This window comes from Mustelus asterias, unplaced genomic scaffold (assembly GCF_964213995.1).
Source record: "Mustelus asterias unplaced genomic scaffold, sMusAst1.hap1.1 HAP1_SCAFFOLD_741, whole genome shotgun sequence".
In the NCBI taxonomy this organism is placed as follows: domain Eukaryota; kingdom Metazoa; phylum Chordata; class Chondrichthyes; order Carcharhiniformes; family Triakidae; genus Mustelus; species Mustelus asterias.
Genome location: NW_027590690.1, coordinates 179,189 through 199,412, shown reverse-complemented (window position 1 = coordinate 199,412; position 20,224 = coordinate 179,189). Strand labels below are relative to the sequence as shown.

At 52.7% G+C, this 20,224-nt stretch overlaps 1 protein-coding gene across 1 annotated transcript in view; it reads left to right on the top strand.

Moving 5' to 3' along the window:
* LOC144487336 (chromodomain-helicase-DNA-binding protein 3-like) overlaps positions 1-20,224 on the top strand; it is a gene marked incomplete at its 5' end in the record, with an annotated part of 178,666 nt that overhangs the window by 7,853 nt on the left and 150,589 nt on the right. The window contains 3 exons of the mRNA XM_078205414.1: positions 4,506-4,643; positions 12,496-12,669; positions 16,501-16,622. Of these exons, the coding sequence (XP_078061540.1) occupies positions 4,506-4,643; positions 12,496-12,669; positions 16,501-16,622 (434 nt within the window). The remainder of the gene's footprint in view (positions 1-4,505; positions 4,644-12,495; positions 12,670-16,500; positions 16,623-20,224) is intronic.

The following is a 20,224-nucleotide window of genomic DNA, read 5'->3' as shown; positions in this document are numbered from 1 at the left end:
CTGCTGCTTAAAATAACAACACTCAGAACCAGATAAATGTTTGCAATGTGTTTTCAAATTTTGTTGGTTGTGTGCCATTGAGCTTCGGAGCATGAAAGGTGTTAGTGGTGGGAAAAGGAACGTTTTCCATTCCCGGCACCCAGTGTTAGCATCAAACATTCTCATGGAAACAGCACAGGGTTAGGTACAGAGTAAAGCTCCCTCTGCACTGCCCCCCATCAAACACTCCCAGGACAGGTACAGCACAGGGTTAGATACAGAGTAAAGCTCCCTCTACACTGTCCCCCATCAAACACTCCCAGGACAGGGACAGCATGGGGTTAGATACAGAGTAAAGCTCCCTCTACACTGTCCCCCATCAAACACTCCCAGGACAGGTACAGCACGGGGTTAGATACAGAGTAAAGCTCCCTCTACACTGTCCCCCATCAAACACTCCCAGGACAGGTACAGCACAGGGTTAGATACAGAGTAAAGCTCCCTCTACACTGCCCCCCATCAAACACTCCCAGGACAGCTACAGCACGGGGTTAGATACAGAGTAAAGCTCCCTCTACACTGTCCCCCATCAAACACTCCCAGGACAGGTACAGCACAGGGTTAGATACAGAGTAAAGCTCCCTCTACACTGTCCCCCATCAAACACTCCCAGGACAGGGACAGCACGGGGTTAGATACAGAGTAAAGTTCCCTCTACACTGTCCCTCATCAAACACTCCCAGGACAGGGACAGCACGGGGTTAGATACAGAGTAAAGCTCTCTCTACACTGTCCCCCATCAAACACTCCCAGGACAGGGACAGCACGGGGTTAGATACAGGGTAAAGCTCTCTCTACACTGTCCCCATCAAACACTCCCAGGACAGGTACAGCACGGGGTTAGATACAGAGTAAAGTTCCCTCTACACTGTCCCCATCAAACACTCCCAGGACAGGTACAGCACAGGGTTAGATACAGAGTAAAGCTCCCTCTACACTGTCCCCCATCAAACACTCCCAGGACAGGTACAGCACAGGGTTAGATATAGAGTAAAGCTCCCTCTACGCTGTCCCCCATTAAACACTCCCAGGACAGGTACAGCAAGGGGTTAGATACAGAGTAAAGCTCCCTCTACACTGTCCCCCATCAAACAATCCCAGGACAGGTACAGCACGGGGTTAGATACAGAGTAAAGCTCCCTCTACACTGTCCCCATCAAACACTCCCAGGACAGGTACAGCACAGGGTTAGATACAGAGTAAAGCTCCCTCTACACTGTCCCCCATCAAACACTCCCAGGACAGGTACAGCACAGGGTTAGATATAGAGTAAAGCTCCCTCTACGCTGTCCCCCATTAAACACTCCCAGGACAGGTACAGCAAGGGGTTAGATACAGAGTAAAGCTCCCTCTACACTGTCCCCCATCAAACAATCCCAGGACAGGTACAGCACGGGGTTAGATACAGAGTAAAGCTCCCTCTACACTGTCCCCCCCCCATCAAACACTCCCAGGACAGGTACAGCACGGGGTTAGATACAGAGTAAAGCTCCCTCTACACTGTCCCCCATCAAACAATCCCAGGACAGGTACAGCACGGGGTTAGATACAGAGTAAAGCTCCCTCTACACTGTCCCCCATCAAACAATCCCAGGACAGGTACAGCACGGGGTTAGATACAGAGTAAAGCTCCCTCTACACTGTCCCCATCAAACACTCCCAGGACAGGTACAGCACAGGGTTAGATACAGAGTAAAGCTCCCTCTACACTGTCCCCCATCAAACACTCCCAGGACAGGTACAGCACAGGGTTAGATATAGAGTAAAGCTCCCTCTACGCTGTCCCCCATTAAACACTCCCAGGACAGGTACAGCAAGGGGTTAGATACAGAGTAAAGCTCCCTCTACACTGTCCCCCATCAAACAATCCCAGGACAGGTACAGCACGGGGTTAGATACAGAGTAAAGCTCCCTCTACACTGTCCCCCCCCCATCAAACACTCCCAGGACAGGTACAGCACGGGGTTAGATACAGAGTAAAGCTCCCTCTACACTGTCCCCCATCAAACAATCCCAGGACAGGTACAGCACGGGGTTAGATACAGAGTAAAGCTCCCTCTACACTGACCCCCATCAAACACTCCCACGACAGGTACAGCACGGAGTTAGATACTGAATAAAGCTCCCTCTACACTGTCCCCCATTAAACACTCCCAGGACAGGTACAGCACGGGGTTAGATACAGAGTAAAGCTCCCTCTACACCGTCCCCATCAAACACTCCCAGGACAGGTACAGCACGGGGTTAGAGTAAAGGTCCATCACTCACTGTCCAGCCATCACTTTGGGCTTCTCCAGTATGGGGCTGCAGAATGGTATTGCCCCAGTTTTTAGGAAGAGGTGTTTGGCCATCCTTGGCTGCGTATGTTGCACTGTGAGCCTCCAGACATCTTGGCTCTTTCAATGGTTGCATGTTTTGTAAATATCACCCTGTCTAAAGTGCTACTTTGACCAATCCACTGTTTGAACAATTCCCTGCGAGTGTGAGTTCGATCTACTCAGCAGAGCCAGGTGGAACTTGTGAGCTACTTGCTGGGGAGCTGCTGCTCTTTGGGTCTGTTATCAGAAACTGTCAGCTTGTGGCAAGTGCGAGGATCTGCTCTCCTGCTTTGCCCCCCCATGCCCCCAGCCCCCTTTGGAGACAGGAGTGCTGCAGAGGGTTGACGTGGGGTGGGGGTGCTGGGGAGCAACTGTACAGTTTGAAGTCAGGGGAAGGGACGAGGGTCCGGTACATTTTTTTTTCTCGGAGCCGTGCCAAGTGGAATTTCTCTGTCAGGCTTGATGATGCTTTTCCTCCTCTGGGAGGTTGGGGGAAAAGTGTGGCCCGGTCAGAAGGTATTTCTGGGCCCATCGCAGCTTGTTCTCCACATCTGTGGGGGGGACAGGCCCTTGTAACCCGAACTCTCTAAGCTCTGCCCATTTCAATATCCCCCATCGCTCCACCATTGTTGGCTGTGCTTTCAGCTGCCTGGGTCTAAAGCTCTGGAATTCCCTCCCTAAACCTCTCTGACCCTCTTTCCCTCCCCGTTCAGACCAGCTACCATCCATTATCTCCCCAGGTAGCTTGGTGTCGGATTGTGTTTTTGGTTGTGGTCCCGTGTGGATTTTTTGGGCCGGTAGGTTTGTTTCCTTACCCGGCGGCGGCGGCGGCACGGTGGCACAGCGGGTTAGCACTGCTGCTTCACAACTCCAGGGACCTGGGTTCGATTCCCGGCTTGGGGGGGGGGTCACTGTCTGTGTGGAGTTTGCACATTCTCCTCGTGGCTGCGTGGGTTTCCTCCGGGTGCTCCGGTTTCCTCCCACACTCCAAAGATGTGCGGGTTAGGTTGATTGGCCATGCTAAAAATTGCCCTTAGTGTCCTGAGATTGCGTAGGTTCGAGGGATTTGCGGTTAAATATGTAGGGATATGGGGGTAGGGACTGGGTGGGATTGTGGTCGGTGCAGACTCGATGGGCCGAATGGCCTCTTTCTGTGCTGTATGGAATGTTGGCATTGATAGCTAAAGGAATGGCCTCTTTCTGCACTGTAGGATTCTATGATCTATGATTAGAATATAAAGGTGAGGAAGTATTGTTGCAACGAAACAAGGCATTGGTGAGGCCGCACCTGGAGTATTGCGTGCAGTTTTGGTCCCCTTATTTGAGGAAAGATGCAGTGGCATTGGAGGCAGTTCAGAGGAGGTTCACTAGATTGATTCCAGAGATGAGGGGTTTGTCGTATGAAGAGAGACTGAACAGTTTAGGCCGATACTCTCTGCAATTTAGAAGAATGAGGGGAGATCAAATTGAGGTACACAAGATGATAAAAGGTGTGGATAAAGTAGACGTGGAGCGGATGCTTCCTCTTGTGGGACATTCTAGCTCGAGAGGTCTTAGGATAAGGGGTAGTAAATTTAAAACAGAGTTGAGGAGAAAGGACTTCTCCCAAAGGGTTGTGAATCTGTGGAATTCGCTCCCCCAAAGAGCGGTGGATGCCGGGACAGTGAGTACATTGAAGGAGGTGTGAGACAGATTTTTAATTGGTAATGGGGTTGAAGGGTTATGGGGAGAAGGCAAGAAAATGGGGATGAGGAGCATATCAGCCATGATCGAATGGCGGAGCGGACTCGATGGGCCGAATGGCCTAATTCTGCTCTTATATCCTTTGAACTTATGATTTCTTCAGAAGCTGCCTGACTGAGGCAGGACTGCTGCCCAATGTGACGTTGCGTTAGCTTGGAATACTTGTCCCAGGTGTCGGACTGTCTTGCTTCTCCTGGTGGCGGCCCCTGTTGATGTGCGTGGCGGGCGATAATTAAGAGGAAAAGAATAATTGAAAACCACGCGCCAGCTAATCTTTTGATTTTGACTGGCTGCCTTTTAGTAGATATACAACTGGAAAAGTAATTACTGTCTTTAACGCACCTTTCCCCGATTTTGTGTTTTTTTTTTTCCCCCCCCCTTTTATTTTTGTTTGTCTCCCCACAGGAATCGCTGACCCCCACGCAGCCCCCTCCAGCCGCGAGGGCGGGACGGTCTGGACCACAGACCTCACGACGACCGCGGTCAGCCCCACTCCGTGACCGGCCTGCGGGAGGAGCGCCCGCGCTGGCGCGGACCACATACGTCAGTATCTCACTCTAATCACCCACGTTTCAGAGCTGACCCCCCCCCCCCGGTGACTGTCCCGTTCCTCCATTCTCGTGCTTCTACCTGGTCAAGGCTTCCCTCTGTGTGTCGTGGGGGTGCCTGAGAGAGAGAGAGTGTGGTTTCCTTTTGAATATCTGGGGTAATGTCTGTGAGCGTGGCGGGCGGATTGAGGCCTTTTGGCCCACCGTATCCATACTGGCTCTTTGGAAGAGCTATCGGATCACTTGCGCTCTTATTCTTTTCCGCTGCCTTGTAAGATGTCTTTCTTTCAAGTCTGTCCAGTTTTCTTTTCTAAATGACTCTGATTGGGTTGAGTGTGCCGTGCGACCAGCAAAAAGCACCACCGTGTCTTGATGAGACTGACAGACCTTGCAGCTTTCCCACGTCCCTTGATGATTCCGGAGTTCCTTGGCAGCCCTCTCATCTTCCACCCTCTGTAAACTCACCCCATGACCAGTACACCGGTCACCCCCCTGTACTCACTGATGTACTTTGGCCTCTGGTCCCCTGTAAACCTGCCCCATGCCCTGTTCTCCCGTCACCCCCTGTGCACTGATCGATCCCTGTCCTCGCTGCCGTAAATACATCTTGACTTTATGATCCTCATCCCCTCTGTTCGATTTCCCCTCTCCAATCTCGGTGTCCCTTCCTCCAGCCCTCTGATCCTCTTGAGACCTCTCCAGTTCTGGCCCCTCGCACAATCTCTATAAAGTTTCGGAGTGCTGGCTGTGCTCTCAGCCGCCGAAGCTTTAACATTTCCTTCCTAAACCCCTCTACCTCCTGTGACCTTTACAAAATGCATCTTAAGACCTCTTTGAGGATCACCTGTCCTCAAACCTCCTCGTGACTCGCTGTCAGGTTGTCCTGCTCTTGTGATGGGATATTCACGACTGGGAGTTCGGATGCTGTATAAATGGAAATTGCTGTTGTTTTCGAGGCTGACTGTTGGATCTAACATCTGGTGGGTCAGTTTACGGGCTGCGAGTCAGGTGATAACAGGATAACGGTGTGAGCATCCTCCAACCTGTCAGAAACCCACATCCCGTTCCCAGCTACCCAAGGATCTGTCGGCCCGTGCGTTCCTCGAATAATTGATGCTCAGCTGGGCACTGACCACAGAAGCCCTACAGTGCGGAAGGAGGCCATTCGGCCCATCGATGCTTGTACTTGTTCGATCTCTACCATCAGCATCACTTCTGCCTTCGATTACGCTCCGTTCACCCTGCCAGAGTTTGGGGCGGGGATGGAATTGTGTAGGGGGAGGGGGGGTGCTCTGTGTTTGGTGGTGGCGGGGGGGGGGGGGGGGGGTCGCGGTGCGCAGGATGGGCAGGGGATGGGGAGGTGGGCTCTGCGTGCGTCTGGGTGTGTTTCGGGGGAGGGGGTCGCTGTGTGCGGGGAGGTGGGGGGGGTCGCCGTGTGCAGGGTGGGTTGGGGAGGGGGAGGTGGGCTGCGGGGGGAGAAGGGGATTTTGCTGCGTGCAGGAGGGTAGGGGAGTGGGCTCAGTGTGCGTCTGGGTGTGTTTCGGGGGAGGGGATCGCTGTGTGCGGGGAGGGGGGTAGGGGAGTGGTGGTGGGCTCAGTGTGTTTCGGGGAGGAGTGCCTTGTGTGCAGGGGGAGGGGGGTTAAGGGGGTGTCGCTGTGCGCAGTGGGTGTAGGGGAATGGGGGTGTGGGCTCAGTGTGCGTCTGGGTGTGTTTCGGGGGAGGGGATCGCTGTGTGTGGGGAGGGGGGTAGGGGAGTGGTGGTGGGCTCAGTGTGCGTGCGGGTGTGTTTCGGGGGAGGGGGTTGCTGTGTGCGGGGAGGGGGGTAGGGGAGTGGTGGTGGGCTCAGTGTGTTTCGGGGAGGAGTGCCTTGTGTGCAGGGGGAGGGGGGTTAAGGGGGTGTCGCTGTGCGCAGTGGGTGTAGGGGAATGGGGGTGTGGGCTCAGTGTGCGTCTGGGTGTGTTTCGGGGGAGGAGTGCCTTGTGTGCAGGGGGAGGGGGGTTAAGGGGGTGGCGCTGTGCGCAGTGGGTGTAGGGGAATGGGGGTGTGGGCTCAGTGTGCGTCTGGGTGTGTTTCGGGGGAGGAGTGCCTTGTGTGCGGTGGGGGGTTAAGGGGGTGTCGCTGTGCGCAGTGGGTGTCGGGGAATGGGGGTGTGGGCTCAGTGTGCGTCTGGGTGTGTTTTGCGGGAGGGGGTTGCTGTCTGGGGAGAGTGGGCAGTAGCTTTGTGCATGCTGGTGTTGCCAGGTTTTTTTTGGATTGGGTGTGTCCTTTCTCTGTGTGTTTGTGTGTGGTGTGTGTGTTAGTGTGTGGTGGGACTGTGTGGGATGCTCTTACGGAGAGTCGGTGCGGTTGTGATGGGCCCAATGGCCTCCCTCTGCAGTGTAGGGATTCTGTGGCGCTCTGTCTGCTTCTGATTGTGGGTCCCTTCGTACTGAGCTCATTGATGGACAGGAGCCAGGTTCCTTTCCTGCTTTGGTGGTTAGGCAGCTATGCAGATACGCAGACACACACACTCGCACACGCACACACACTGAAGGATCGGTCACTTTGTCCCACAGGGCAGTGTAGTCCAGTAAAGCTTGAATCCAGGCACAGGAGTCTGTGCTGAGGGGGGGGGAGAAAGAAGCGAAGGTTGGGCTGGGGCGAGGGGAGCTGCTTTTAATATTCGGCTGTCTGTTCAAGCTGGTGGACAGAGTGGGTCTGCTTCAAGCCCTTGATCAGCGCACGCAGGGGGAAGGGAAGAGAGAGAGAAAGGAGAGGTGAAGAGGAGGCAGAAACTAAGAAAGGGGAGGAGATGGACTCCATCTGGATTAAAGGGATGTTGTCAGCCCTCCATGAGCAACACTGACTGTTTTTAATTTGATTTATTATTGTCATGTGTATTGGGATACAGTGAAAAGTATTGTTTCTTGCGCGCTGTACAGACAAAGCATACCATTCATAGAGTATATAGGGGAGAAGGATTTGATTTATTATTGTCACGTGTATTGGGATACAGTGAAAAGTATTGTTTCTTGCGCGCTATACAGACAAAGCATACCGTTCATAGAGTATATAGGGGAGAAGGATTTGATTTATTATTGTCACGTGTATTGGGATACAGTGAAAAGTATTGTTTCTTGCGCGCTGTACAGACAAAGCATACCGTTCATAGAGTATATAGGGGAGAAGGATTTGATTTATTATTGTCACGTGTATTGGGATACAGTGAAAAGTATTGTTTCTTGCGCGCTGTACAGACAAAGCATACCGTTCATAGAGTATATAGGGGAGAAGGATTTGATTTATTATTGTCACGTGTATTGGGATACAGTGAAAAGTATTGTTTCTTGCGCGCTATACAGACAAAGCATACCGTTCATAGAGAAGGAAACGAGAGTGTGCAGAATGTAGTGTTACAGTCACAGCTAGGGTGTAGAGAAAGATCAACTTAATGTAAGGTAGGTCCATTCAAAGGTCGTGACAGCAGCAGGGAAGAAGCTGTTCTTGAGTCGGTTGCTATGTGACACTGCAGCCGTGGATGGTCTGTTCCTCAGCTGCCTCTGACCAATAGTCTATACAGTAAGAAGTTTAACAACACCAGGTTAAAGTCCAACAGGTTTATTTGGTAGCAAAAGCCACACAAGCTTTCGGAGCTGCAAGCCCCTTCTTCAGGTGAGTGGGAATTCTGTTCACAAACAGAGCTTATAAAGACACAAACTCAATTTACATGAATAATGGTTGGAATGCGAATACTTACAACTAATCAAGTCTTTAAGAAACAAAACAATGTGAGTGGAGAGAGCATCAAGACAGGCTAAAGAGATGTGTATTGTCTCCAGACAAGACAGGCAGTGAAACTCTGCAGGTCCAGGCAAGCTGTGGGGATTACAGATAGTGTGACATGAACCCAATATCCCGGTTGAGGCCGTCCTCGTGTGTGTATACGCACACGAGGACGTCTATACGCAGCCCCCCCCCCCCCCCCCCCCCGCCTAACGGAGGAAGGAGCACGTCTGTAGTTTATCTGCAGACGTTGCTGAATCCGCCGTGACGGAGAGGAGGCACCTTTGCTACTTTTTCTGAAATCATCGCCAGTCCTCAAAAATTACCCAGTGGCTGCATTGGGGTGCTGCAAATTGTCCGTGTTGCTGGTGCACAGAACCCCACAGCATGGATGATACCCATCCCAGGGAAACTGCTGTGTAATCTTCCTCTGACCGTGACACTAACTGTATTAAGACAGGAGAGGGACGTTGCTTGGCCGATGCTGCTTTTCAAACGCGAGCTTCTGCACCCACTGATCTCTCCCGCTTTCTCTCCCTTTCTTTCCAGCTCCTGCCATCCTGGAGGCCTTGACCTTTCATTGGGTTTCTTAACGTGCGAAACCAGATTGCTGATGTTCTCTCTGTTGGGTTAAATGATTTAAACTTTCTGTCCACCCTACCAGGTCGTAGCAGGGGAGCGAGCTTTGCCTGCTTCGTTTCTCCGGGGAGCTGAGTATCTAATCCCGCTCGGCTTTCCCTCCCCATCTCTCCTTGTTTTCTCTCTCTCTCTCTCTCTGCGCGGCTCGAGGGACTGACTGTGAATGGGTCCCTGTTAAAACGTGACGTGTGTCAGATGTTGATGATCGTCGGACGAGTGTGGCCGCGAGTGTGTATTGAAAAGGACAGAGAAGGAACCTGCGTTTCTATCGGGTCCCCCAGAGGGCTTTGCAGTCAGTGCAGTGGGTTGGAAGTGAAAGTCTGAAGTGAAGTCAAGGCGGCACAGTGGGTTAGCGCTGCTGCCTCACAGCGCCAGGGACCCGGGTTCAATTCCCGGCTTGGGTCACTGTCTGTGTGGAGTCTGCACGTTCTCCCCCCGCCGTGTCTGCGTGGGTTTTCCTCCGGGTGCTCCGGTTTCCTCCCACAGTCCGAAAGTGCGTGGGTTAGTTGCTCGGCCGTGCTAAATTGCCCCTTAGTGTCCTGGGATGTGTAGGTTAGAGGGATTAGCGGGGTAAATATGTGAGATTATGGGGATAGGGCCTGGGGTGGGATTGTTGTTGGTGCAGACTCGCTGGGCCCCCCTTCTGTACTGTAGGACTTCTATGATTCCAACAGTTATCTAGAAAACTTTAAACAATTTAAATCTGCCAACAGATCTCCAGTGATGCATTTTATAATAAGGGATTTGTCAACAGAATGTCAACATGCTGACAGGAAGTAGGTGAAGAATTGGCCAGTCCGCTGCAGGGCTCGGGAATTCAGTATTACAGCAGCGAGGGGGGTTATTAACAAGTTGTGACATGGAAGCTTTTAGAGGAAGTTTTGATGCCAGCAGCGGGAAGCGCTTGCCACGTGCCAGAGCCGCCCGTTACCCGTTAATTATTCCTGTGGCATTGCTAACAGTTGGTCGGAGTAAGCGACGTGCTTGTTACAACGGGTGCCGCGGCGTTGGGGGTGAGGTGGTGGGGTTCGCCCGGGTTAATACCAGGCGTGGGTGGGCTGGCTTGTGAGGAAGAGTTGGGGAGGTGAGGGTTGTATCTGTGAGAGCTTTCGAAGAGTGAGAGGCAACTTGATCCAATCCCTTCAACCCCTGAGCAGCAACGGCAGGGTGAATAATGTTTCCTTTTGTCGGATAATCTAGAACTAGGGGGGGGGGGGGGGGTCACTTTTAAAAATAAGGGGATCTTCATTTAAGACAGATATGTGGAGGATTTGTTTTTCTGAGGATTGTTAGTCTCTGGAACTCTTCCTCAAAAGTCAGTGGACGCAGAATATTTATCGGGGGTGAGGTAGGAATGTGGGGTCAACGTTACAATCCGATCAGCCATGGTCTTATTGAATGGTGGAGCAGTTTCGAGGGGCTGAGTGGCCTCCTACTTCTAATTCGCATGATTGGGGAGGCAAGGTTTTGGGAAGTCCAAAAATAGGTCCAAAAAAAATTCATTGTCACTAATAAATCCAGTGGCTAATACAGGAGAAACCTCTGAGTAAGAGAATGGGGAGATCAGGACTCGCTCCCAAGGGCAGCAGGTTGGGGAGACTGGGATTCACTCCCACGGGGAGAGGGTTGGGGTGGAGAGTGGGACTCGTTCCCACGGGGAGTGGGTGGTGGTGGAAAGTGGGACTCGCTCCCACGGGGAGTGGGTGGTGGTGGAAAGTGGGACTCGCTCCCACGGGGAGAGGGTTGGGGTGGAAAGTGGGACTCGCTCTCACGGGGAGAGGGTTGGGGAGACTGGGACTTGCTCCCACGGGGAGAGGGTTGGGGAGACTGGGACTCGCTCCCATGGGGAGAGGGTTGGGGAGACTGGGACTCGCTCCCATGGGGAGTGGGTTGGGGAGACTGGGACTCGCTCCCATGGGGAGTGGGTTGGGGAGACTGGGACTCGCTCCCATGGGGAGAGGGTTGGGGAGACTGGGACTCGCTCCCACGGGGAGAGGGTTGGGGAGGCTGGGACTCGCTCATACGGGGAGAGGGTTGGGGAGACTGGGACTCGCTCCCACGGGGAGAGGGTTGGGGTGGAACGTGGGACTCGCTCCCACGGGGAGAGGGTTGGGGAGACTGGGACTCGCTCCCACGGGGAGAGGGTTGGGGAGACTGGGACTCGCTCTCACGGGGAGAGGGTTGGGGAGACTGGGACTTGCTCCCACGGGGAGAGGGTTGGGGAGACTGGGACTTGCTCCCACGGGGAGAGGGTTGGGGAGGCTGGGACTCGCTCCCATGGGGAGAGGGTTGGGGTGGAAAGTGGGACTCGCTCCCACGGGGAGAGGGTTGGGGAGACTGGGACTCGCTCCCACGGGGAGAGGGTTGGGGAGACTGGGACTCGCTCCCACGGGGAGAAGGTAGGGGAGACTGGGACTCGCTCTCACGGGGAGAGGGTTGGGGAGGCTGGGACTCGCTCCCATGGGGAGTGGGTTGGGGAGACTGGGACTCGCTCCCATGGGGAGAGGGATGGGGAGGCTGGGACTCGCTCCCATGGGGAGTGGGTTGGGGAGACTGGGACTCGCTCCCACGGGGAGAGGGTTGGGGAGGCTGGGACTCGCTCCCATGGGGAGAGGGTTGGGGTGGAAAGTGGGACTCGCTCCCACGGGGAGAGGGTTGGGGAGACTGGGACTCGCTCCCACGGGGAGAGGGTAGGGGAGACTGGGACTCGCTCATACGGGGAGAGGGTTGGGGTGGAACGTGGGACTCGCTCCCACGGGGAGAGGGTTGGGGAGACTGGGACTCGCTCCCACGGGGAGAGGGTTGGGGAGACTGGGACTCGCTCCCACGGGGAGAGGGTTGGGGAGACTGGGACTCGCTCCCATGGGGAGAGGGTTGGGGAGACTGGGACTCGCTCCCACGGGGAGATGGGTGGGGAGACTGGGACTCGCTCCCATGGGGAGAGGGTTGGGGAGACTGGGACTCGCTCCCACGGGGAGAGGGTAGGGGAGACTGGGACTCGCTCCCACGGGGAGAGGGTAGGGGAGACTGGGACTCGCTCCCACGGGGAGAGGGTAGGGGAGACTGGGACTCGCTCCCACGGGGAGAGGGTGGTGGTGGAAAGTAAAAGGGGAAAGCTGGATGAACACATGAGGAAGAAAACATAATGGGAATGGAGTAAGTTGTGAGGGTGGGTGGATGGGAGGGGGGAGAGTGTGCGTGGAGGGGGGAGAGTGTGCGTGGAGGGGGGAGAGTGTGCGTGGAGGGGGGAGAGTGTGCGTGGAGGGGGGAGAGTGTGCGTGGAGGGTTAATGGCAGTGGCAGCAGTCGGGCTCTGTCTCTGCTCTGCGCTCTGTCTGCGCTCTGTCTGCGCTCTGTCTGCGCTGTGTGAACTCTGTGACGGTCAGCCTCTCCACTCCCGCTGAGAAACGTTAAATCCCACCTGACCCCTGCTTCGTTCCAAACAGGAAAGTGAGGATGAGGTTGCCTCCGACCAGGAAGAGCTCAAGGAGAAATCGGACAGCGGCGGCAGCGAGTTCGGCAAGAAGAAGAGAAAGAAGCGCAAAGAGAAGAAGGAGAAGAAGATGAAGCGACGGAGAAAGGAGCAGGGCGCTGAGGAGGCGGCGGAGGACGGTCGCAAGGTGGTGTATCTCCCAGCTCCCTTCGCTGTAGATTGGATCAGTAATGCCTGCAAGCCCACGGTGCATGTCACTGCTCGCAAGGCCAACAGCCCAATCCCTGTGGCCATTCAACCCATCGACACTATCCTGTCATTTGTGGCTGGTCTGATAACATTTTTGCCTTTGTCCCATCTTCCTTGATAGCCTTTGTTAGGTGGGCTTTTCAATCTCAGCCTTTTTAAGGCAAGGATAGATAGATTTTTGAACAGTAAAGGAATTAAGGGTAAGCGGAGCTGAGTCCACGAAAAGATCAAGCCATGATCTTATTGAATGGCGGAGCAGGCTCGAGGGGCCAGATGGCCTACTCCTGCTCCTTGCTCTTATGTTCTTGAAGCTCCATTTGTTCGGTGGCACAGCGGGTTCGCCCTGCTGCTTCACAGCGCCCGGGACCTGGGTTCGATTCCCAGCCTTGGGTCACTGTCTGTGTGGAGTCTGCGTGTTCTCCCCGTGTCTGTGTGGGTTTCCTCCGGGTGCTCCAGTTTCCCCCCACAGTCCGAAAGATGTGTAGGTTAGGTGGATTGGCCGTGCTAAATTGCCCCTTAGTGTCCAAAGATGTGCAGGTTAGGTGGATTGGCCATGCTAAATTGCCCCTTAGTGTCCAAAGATGTGCAGGTTAGGTGGATTGGCCATGGCAAATTGTCCCTTAGTGTCCAAAGATCATCATAGAATCCCTACAGTACAGGAGGCCATTCAGCCCATCGGGTCTGTACCGACCACAATCCCACCCAGGCCCTATTCCTGCAACCCAATGCATTTTACCCTGCTAATCCCCCTGACAATTTAGCATGGCCAATCAGCCTAACCCGCACATCTTTGGACGACATAGAACAGTACAGCACAGAACAGGCCCTTCGGCCCACAATGTTGTGCCGAGCTTTATCTGAAACCAAGATCAAGCTATCCCACTCCCTATCATCCTGGTGTGCTCCATGTGCCTATCCAATAACCGCTTAAATGTTCCTAAAGTGTCTGACTCCACTATCACTGCAGGCAGTCCATTCCACACCCCAACCATTCTCTGCGTAAAGAACCTACCTCTGATATCCTTCCTGTATCTCCCACCACGAACCCTATAGTTATGCCCCCTTGTAATAGCTCCATCCACCCGAGGACTATGGGAGGAAACCCACACAGACACGGGGGGAATTTGCTAACTCCACACAGACAGTAACCCGAGGCAGCAGTGCTAACCCGCTGTGCCACCGTGCCACAGGATGTGCAGGTTAGGTGGATTGGCCATGCGAAATTGCCCCTTGGTGTCCAACGATGTGCAGATTAGGGGGATTGGCCGTGCTAAATTGCCCTTATTGTCAGGGGGACGTGGAGTTACGGGAATAGGGCCTGGGTGGGATTGTTGTCAGTGCCGGCATAATGAGCCAAATGGCCTCCTCCTGCACTGTAGGGGTTCTATGACCCCCTGCCTCAACAAACCCTAACCACACCACCCCTCAACTCTAATTCTGCCCCCTGGTTCTGAGTTTCTCCCTACCTGCGTTCCTGAAACTTTGAATAATTTTAGCACCGTTCGGTCACTCATCAGTCTCCTGCAAGTCCAGTTTCTGTAACCTCCCCTCATAATTTAACCCCCTAAGTCCCCGGCCTCATCCTACAAGTGCCTTGAAAACGCAGAACGGCCTTGCAGCAACTACTTGGGAGTTGCCCATCCTTTGCCAGCCTGGTCCGTAGGAAGCCACGCTGACTGACCATGATTCCTCTGCTGAATGTGCTTGGGACTCCCTTTGGCTTGAAGCAGATGAAGAAAACCTGGAGGGGAGGTGGTGGGTGGGGTACCATACCTCCACAAAAACGGGAGGAAGGCTCGTGTTTGGAATTGGGGCAGCTCAAACAGCAGTCTAATAGGTTGCTGAGGGAACCCACCCCCCAGGGGGAGGAGTGGAGGTTGGGGGGGGGGGGAACCTCCAGGGGGAGGTGTAGAGGGAACACCCAGGGGGAGGGGTGGAGGGTGGTGTGGGTGGAGTGGGGGTATTAAACCCAGCTTGTGCTTGAGAATTCTGAAAAGTTTTGACGGGGTGGTCATTAACCAGAGCGCCCAGTTTTCATAGAATCCCTACAGTGCAGAAGGAGGCCATTTGGTCCATCGGGCCTGCACCAACCACAATCCCACCCAGGCCCTATCCCTGTAACCCCACATACTTAGCCTGCTAATCCCTCGGCACATGGCCAATCAACCTTATCCGCGCATCTTTGGACTGTGGGAGGAAACAGGATGAAACCCAATGCAGATATGGGGGTGGGGGAGAATGTGCAGACTCCACACAGACAGTGACCCGAGGCTGGGAATCGAACCAGTGTCCCTGGTGCTGTGAGGCAGCAGTGTTAACCACTGTTCTCTCTCTCTCTCTGTCTCTCTCTCTCTCTCTCTCCTCCTCCTCCTCTCTTCTTCTCTCTCTCTCTCTCCCCCCCCCCAGCGAGCTAGCGAACTTCACTCAGAGAGTAGTAAGGGCGTGGAATGCCCTGCCCGCAGCAGCAGTGGACTCGCCAACATTAAGGGCATTTAAAGGGTCGTTGGATAAACATATGGATGATATTGGAATAGTGTCAGTTAGACTTAGAGGAGGGAGCTGAAGGGCGGATCAGTAAATTTGCTGATGACACCAAGATTGGTGGAGTAGTGGATGAGGTGGAGGGCTGTTGTAGGCTGCAAAGAGACATAGATAGGATGCAAAGCTGGGCTGAAAAATGGCAAATGGAGTTTAACCCTGATAAATGTGAGGTGATTCATTTTGGTAGGACTAATTTAAATGTGGATTACAGGGTCAAAGGTAGGGTTCTGAAGACTGTGGAGGAACAGAGAGATCTTGGGGTCTACATCCACAGATCTCTGAAGGTTGCCACTCAAGTGGATAGAGCTGTGAAGAAGGCCTATATTGTGTTAGCTTTTATTAACAGGGGGTTGGAGTTTAAGAGCCGTGGGGTTATGCTGCAACTGTACAGGACCTTGGTGAGACCACATTTGGAATATTGTGTGCAGTTCTGGTCACCTCACTATAAGAAGGATGTGGAAGCGCTGGAAAGAGTGCAGAGGAGATTTACCAGGATGCTGCCTGGTTTGGAGGGTAGGCCTTATGAGGAAAGGTTGAGGGAGCTAGGGCTGTTCTCTCTGGAGCGGAGGAGGCTGAGGGGAGACTTAATAGAGGTTTATAAAATGATGAAGGGGATAGATAGAGTGAACGTTCAAAGACTATTTCCTCGGGTGGATGGAGCTATTACAAGGGGGCATAACTATAGGGTTCGTGGTGGGAGATACAGGAAGGATATCAGAGGTAGGTTCTTTACGCAGAGAGTGGTTGGGGTGTGGAATGGACTGCCTGCAGTGATAGTGGAGTCAGACACTTTAGGAACATTTAAGCGGTTATTGGATAGGCACATGGAGCACACCAGGATGATAGGGAGTGGGACAGCTTGATCTTGGTTTCAGATAAAGCTCGGCACAACATCGTGGGCCGAAGGTCCTGTTCTGTGCTGTACTGTTCTATGTTCTAGATGGGCTTTAGATTGGTTTCACAGGTCGGCGCAACATCGAGGGCCGTACTGCGCTGTAATGTTCTATGAAAGGCCGGCAGAAACAGATTTAATAATAACCCAATTAATAATAATCAAGAGGTTGGCCAAATACTGGGAAAAAGTTCAGCACGGATACTGGGAAGGGGACTAATATCTCTCTTTCAAAAGAAGGCAGCCCAGCCATGATGGGCAGAATGGTCTCTGGCTGCGGGTTCACTGCCTGACCAGCTGAATAATGCACTATTCTTTGTCTACCCGTCTTAACAGGCTGAACCGAAGAGTTCCGTCCGGCTGCTGGAGGACTGGGGGCTGGAAGATGTTGACCACGTCTTCTCCGAGGACGACTACCGCACTTTAACTAACTACAAGGCCTTCAGCCAGTTTATGAGGTGGGCTTGAGTGGCGGGGGGGGGATGAGAAGTAAGATCACCTGGGATACAGGGGAAGGTGGCAGGTTGGGTCCAGAATTGACTTGTGACAGGCAATGACGAGTTGGCTGATGGATTGTTTTTGCGAATGGAAAACAGTTTCCAGAGGTGAGGTGTTCCACAGTGCTCTGCTGCCTCCTATTAATGATTTATACTGAAGTGTGGGAGGCATGATCGGGAAAGTTGTCGCTGTCACTAAAATTGGCCGTATCATTGATAGTGAAGCAGACAGCTGAGGTCTCCGGAATAATACCAGTGGTCGGTTGAGTGGGGAGAGAGTGGCAAATGGAATTCAATCCAGAGGCAGCAGTGCTGACTGCTGTGACACCCAATACTTAAATATTTAAAATAAATAAATTGGATAAATACTTGGAAAAATGGGAAGTTTGTTCAGATCTGTGGGGAAAGGGCGTCCCTACAATCTGAATATTTTTCCTTCCTTTGGGTATTTCTCCAATCCCCTTTTGAAGGTTATTGTTGGATCTGCTTCCACCACCCAGGTTACAACTGCATGCCCCCTACAACTATCGGGGGCAAGGTTAGTAAGTTTGCAGATGACGCCAAGATTGGTGGCATAATGGACAGTGAAGAAAGTTATCTCCAATTGCAACGGGATCTTGATCAATTGGGCCAATGGGCTGACGAATGGCAGGTGGAGTTTAATTTGGGCAAATGCGAGGTGATGCATTTTGGTAGATTGAACCAGGGCAGGACTTACTCAGTTAATGGTAGGGTGTTGGGGAGAGTTACAGAACAAAGAGATCTCGGGGTACAGGTTCATAGCTCCTTGAAAGTGGAGTCACAGGCGGACAGAGTGGTGAAGAAGGCATTCGGCATGCTTGGTTTCATCGGTCAGAACTTTGAATACAGGAGTTGGGACGTCTTGTTGAAGTTGTACAAGACATTGGTAAGGCCACACTTGGAATACTGTGTACAGTTCTGGTCACCCTATTACAGAAAGGATATTATTAAACTAGAAAGAATGCAGAAAAGATTTACTAGGATGCTACCGGGACTTGATGGATTGAGTTATAAGGAGAGGCTGGATAGACTGGGACTTTTTTCCCTGGAGCGTAGGAGGCTGAGGGGTGATCTTATAGAGGTCTATAAAATAGTGAGGGGCACAGATCAGCTAGATAGTCAATATCTTTTCCCAAAGATAGAGGAGTCTAAAACTAGAGGGCATAGGTTTAAGGTGAGAGGGGAGAGATACAAAAGTGTCCAGAGGGACAATTTTTTCTCACACAGGGTGGTGAGTGTCTGGAACAAGCTGCCAGAGGTAGTAATAGAGGCGGGTACAATTTTGTCTTTGAAAAAGCATTTAGATAGTTACATGGGTACAATGGGTATAGAGGGATATGGGCCAAAGGCAGGCAATTGGGATTAGTTTAGGGGTTTTAAAAAAAAAAGGGCGGCATGGACAAGTTGGGCCGAAGGGCCTGTTTCCATGCTGTAAACCCCTATGACCCCTCAGGCAGCACACATGTCACATCATCCCAATTCATTGTTCTGTGAAAAGGATTCTTCTCCTCCTCCCTCTTGGTTGCTTTGCTGATGCAGGTTCCTCGTGGATGTGTTTACAGGGGCAGGGGGGATAAACGTGAGTGGGAGAAAAGGAAGAGGATAGGGAGCAATGTGGGGAGGGTGAAGAATAAACCATGCCATCTGCCAATTGGGCTGATTACTCTGATTCTGAGCAGCGTCTCTATCAGCGCTGGGGCTGGGCTGGTAATTATTTACCTCCTGCATCAGGAGGCTCCACTCCAGAGACTTGAGCGCCGAGCTGGCCCTTCCGGCACTTATCCAAGATGCCACGTTTTGGGTGCGACATTAAACCGAAGCCCTGTCCGCCCACTCGGCAGGCGAGGGGGGGGGGGGGGGGGGCGAAAGACCCCTCAACTGCTGGTGGAAGGGGAACAACAAAGTTTAACCTGGTGCCTCAGCCAGTGTTTAAAACCCTGACCAACATGGCGGGGAGGACAGTGGCGTCGTGGCATTGTCGCTTGGCTAGCAGTCCAGAAAGCCAGGGTTCGAATCCCGCCACGGTGGAATTTGAATTCAGTTTAAAAGCATCTGGAATTAAGGATCTACTGATGATCCATGAAACCATTGTTGGAAAAACCCATCTGGTTCACGAATGTCCTTCAGGGAAGGAAATCTGCCGTCCTTACCCGGTCTGGCCTACATGTGACTCCAGAGCCACAGCAATGTGGACAGATGTCAGAGGTAGGTTCTTCACTCGGAGAGGGCGTGGAATGCCCTGCCTGCAACAGTAGTGGACTCGCCAACATGAAGGGCATTTAAAGGGTCATTGGATAAACATATGGATGATATTGGAATAGTGTCGGTTAGAGGGGCTTTAGATTGGTTTCACTGGTCGGCGCAACATCGAGGGCCGAAGGGCCTGTACTGTGCTGTAATGTTCTATGTGGTTGACTCTCAACTGCCCTCCAAGGGCAACTAGGGATGGGCAATAAATGTTGGCCCAGCCAGCGACACCCGTGTCCCACAAATGAATAATTGAAAAAAAAACATTTTCTGGTCGGCATCACATCGTTGATTGTGGGATCTTGATGTATGAAATCTGTCCATTGTGTTTCCTATATTATAACAGTGATTACTATTTTTTTCATTCAATCATGGAACATGGGTGTCACTGTTCTGGCCAGCGTTTATTGCCCATCCCAGTTGCCCTGCTGGAGTCACATGTAAAGTTTATTTATTAGTCACAACTAGTCTTACATTAACACTGCAATGAAGTTACTGTGAAAATCCCCCAGTCGCCACACTCCAACGCCGGTTCGGGTAACACTGAGGGAGAATTTAGCACGGCCAATGCACCCTAACCAGCACGTCTTTGGAGTGTGGGAGGATCCCGGAGCACCCGGAGGAAACCCACGCAGACACGGGGAGAACGTGCCAACTCCACACAGACAGTGACCCAGTGACATGTCGGCCAGACCGGGTAAGGACGGCAGATTTCCTTCCCGTCAGTGAACCAGATGGGTTTTTCCAATAATGGTTTCGTGGATCATCAGTGGATTCTTAATTCCAGATGCTTCTTATTGAATTCAAATTCCACCATCTGCCGTGGCGGGGATTCGAACCCGGGTCCTCAGGGCATTAGCTGAGTTTCTGGATTAATAGTCCAGTGACTATACCACGAGGACATCGCCTCCCTCTTCATTTGGCTGTGAGATGCTTTGGGATGTTCCGAGCTCCAAGAAGTTGCTGTATGACGGGTGGCACAGTGGTTAGCACTGCTGCCTCACCGCGCTAGGGACCCGGGTTCGATTCCTGGCTTGGGTCACTGTCTGTGTGGAGTTTGCACATTCTCCCCCGTGTCTGTGTGGGTTTCCTCCCACAGTCCAACGATATGTGGGTGAGGTGGATTGGCCATGCTAAAATTGTCCCTTAGTGTCCAAAGGTGTGTAGGTTAGGTGGATTGGCCGTACTAAATTGCCACTTAGTGTCAGGGGGATTCGCAGTGTAAATATGTGGTGTTACGGGGATAGGGCCTGGGTGGGATTGTGGTCGGTGCAGACTCGATGGGCCGAATGGCC